At 46.6% G+C, this 3,098-nt stretch overlaps 1 protein-coding gene across 1 annotated transcript; it reads left to right on the top strand.

The window, feature by feature from the left end:
* The first annotated feature begins 2,277 nt into the window (after positions 1 to 2,277).
* Positions 2,278 to 2,778, top strand: LOC138930871 (histone H2B 1/2-like). The gene has a single exon (XM_070291262.1). The coding sequence runs from the start codon at positions 2,278 to 2,280 to the stop codon at positions 2,776 to 2,778; it is 501 nt and encodes a 166-aa protein (XP_070147363.1).
* Positions 2,779 to 3,098: the final 320 nt, after the last annotated feature.

Genomic DNA, 3,098 nt, shown 5'->3' on the forward strand with positions numbered 1-3,098 from the left:
CCATCCTAAAGGAGATCAGTCCTGGGTGTTCATTGGAGGGACTGATTTGAAGCTGAAACTCCAATAATTTGGCCACCTGATGCGGAGAGCTGACTCATTGGAAAAGACCCTGGTGTTGGGAAAGATTAAGGGCGGGAGGAGAAAAAGACGACAGAGGATGAGATGGTTGGATGGCATCACCGACACAATGGACATGTGTTTGGATGGACTCCAGGAGTTGATGATGGACAGGGAGGCCTGGCGGGCTGCGACTCATGGGGTCGCAAAGAGTCGGACATGACTGAGCAACTGAAATGAACTGAACTGAACTGGAAAAGGGAAAATCAGACATAGATACATACATATAGGGAAGAAAATGTGGGGAGGTATAGGGAGATTTCAGCTATTTACAAGCCAAGGGAAGTGGCCAGGAGTGGAGGCCCCTTAGGCATTCACACCGTGCATAAGATCCAACTCAGATGAAACTTTGATTTGGACTTAGAGCCTCCACAAGTATGAGACAATAAATGAATGTGTTTAATTGACCTAGTCACTAGCATTTTGTACAGGAGTTGTCAGTTCAGTTGCTCAGTCATGTCCAACTCTTTGCAACCCAATGAATCGTAGCATGCCAGGGCTCCCTGTCCATCACCACTCCCGGAGTTCACACAGACTCACGTCCATCGGGTCAGTGATGCCATCCAGCCATCTCATCCTCTGTTGTCCCCTTCTCCTCCTGCCCCCAATCCCTCCCAGCATCAGAGTCTCTTCCAATGAGTCAACTCTTCTCATGAGGGGGCCAAAGTACTGGAGTTTCAGCTTTAGCATCATTCCTTCCAAAGAAATCCCAGGGCTGATCTCCTTCAGAATGGACTGGTTGGATCTCCTTGCAGTCCAAGGGACTCTCAAGAGTCTTCTCCAACACCACAGTTCAAAAGCATCAATTCTTCAGCACTTAAGCCTTCTTCACATTCCACTTCTAACATCCATACATGACTACTGGAAAAACCATAGCCTTAAGTAGACAAACCTTAGTCGGCAAAGTAATGTCTCTACTTTTGAATATGCTATCTAGGTTGGTCATAACTTTCCTTCCAAGGAGTAAGCATCTTTTAAGTTCATGGCTGCAGTCACCATCTGCAGTGATTTTGGCCCCCCCCCAAAATAATGTCTGACACTGTTTCCACTGTTTCCCCATCTGTTTCCCATGAAGTGATGGGATCAGATGCCATGATCTTCGTTTTCTGAATGTTGAGCTTTAAGCCAACTTTTTCACTCTCCTCTTTCACTTTCATCAAGAGGCTTTTTAGTTCCTCTTCACTTTCTTTTTCGGTACGTTTATTTCTAGGTGTTTTATTTCTCTCTCTTTTTATGCGTTTTAACTCACCCTAGTGGCTTTTCAGCAATAAGAGTGATCATTTTTTGAGAAATAACCACTATAAATCATTAATCAATTCCAGTATGTGTGGTATTTGGGGACCTAAATAAGGTTTAAGACAATAATTTATAATTTGCAAAATGTTACATATTTTTAGTGTATATGTGTAAGGATTCCTATTTCTGTTTGTGTTCTGTATTTGGAGAATGGGATTCTGTCATTCTCTTCATACTGATCACTGGTTTTGATAAATTCTGGAGATAATAGCTGTGCGTTTCATTCCTATGATTTTCAGGAGCACTCTGCTGGGGAAGCCAGGACATTCTGCTCATGCCACTGTAGGTCAGCCAGGAGAAGATTCTGTGTTGGAGTAAAATGTCCACCAAGTGACCTGAGTCACTCTGATGCCTGAAAGAGCTGGAGCTATGGAGGACTGTCATACTCTCTCAGGAAGCTTTAACTGATTATTTCATTTTCTAACTTAGATGGCTTTCACTGAGTTTGCCTGAAAGTGAAAGTGAACTCGCTCAGTCATGTCAGACTCTTTGCAACCCCATGGACACCAGGCTTCTCCATCCATGGGATTTTCTAGGCAATGGTACTGGAGTGGGTTGCCATTTTCTTCTCCATGAGATCTTCTCGACCCAGAGATCCTACCCAGGTATCCCGCATTGTAGACAGACACTACCGTCAGAGCCACCAGGGCAGATGGGCTGACTGGGGGTTAAACATGGGGGAGGGGCAGGGCAGGAGTTGGGAGGTGGGACGTCCGGTGTCACGGGACATGAGCTGCCATAGTAACAGGCCTCCCTGCCTTGCATCCAATCAGAGATGGACAGTGTCTGTGACGTCAGGGAAAGCCGGGCCTATAAATTCGGCCAACGGCCTTCAACGGCCTCACTGTTCTTCTGGGCTGCACTATGGAGAATGGTGGCGCTGCCGTGTTGGAACCATCCTCTGACAGCCATGAGGAAGACGTGATCACCATAGAAACCAGCACCTCCGAAACTGAGCCCTCTGAAACGGAGATGGTGAAAGCAGAGACCTCGAAACCAGAGCCGAATGATGCGGAACCAAAAAAGGCGAAGCAGAAGACAGCTAAGGGCCGCCGTTGCCGTCGCCGCCACTGCCGTCAGGGCAATTTCTCAAGCTTTGCTACCTATTTCCCTAGGGTGCTGAAGCAAGTACATACAGGCCTGAGTCTTTCCCGTGAGTCCGTGAACGTCCTGGATTCGTTTGTGAAAGATATGTTCGAGCGGATTGCCGAAGAGGCCGGGCGCCTGGCCCACAGCAACAAGCGCTGCACCATCATGACCGAAGACATCCAGACATCTGTGCGTCTTCTGTTGCCTGGGGAGCTCGGCAAGTATGCCACGTCCGAGGCCACCAAGTCGGTCATCAGATACCACCTCTGCAGATGAACTGCCCCAGGACTGTCTGACCATCGCAAACCAGACTTAAGGGTTCTCCCCTTGGGCCCTATATTTAATCTTTAAAACATTTCTACCCCAAAGAAAACATTAAAAACCTCATTAACTTTGCTTCAGTATGTGTCGGTTGTGTCATTTGTTCGATGGAGAATTGTGTCCTTTTTTCTTAACACATTGCAACTCGTCCCTTTCCTAAATGGTTATTTCTATTCGTGGTTTCTCAGTGATTTTAGGGATCTTTATGGTCAAAGTTCTGTCCCTAAAAGTTTCATTGGCCTTTTCCATTTTCATTCTCCCATCTCTATCTAGGT

The sequence above is a fragment of the Ovis canadensis genome, chromosome X (genome assembly GCF_042477335.2).
Source record: "Ovis canadensis isolate MfBH-ARS-UI-01 breed Bighorn chromosome X, ARS-UI_OviCan_v2, whole genome shotgun sequence".
In the NCBI taxonomy this organism is placed as follows: domain Eukaryota; kingdom Metazoa; phylum Chordata; class Mammalia; order Artiodactyla; family Bovidae; genus Ovis; species Ovis canadensis.

Coding starts and splice junctions, on each gene's coding strand:
- LOC138930871 (XM_070291262.1), top strand. CDS start 2,278: ATGGAGAATGGTGGCGCTGCCGTGTTGGAACCATCCTCTGACAGCCAT.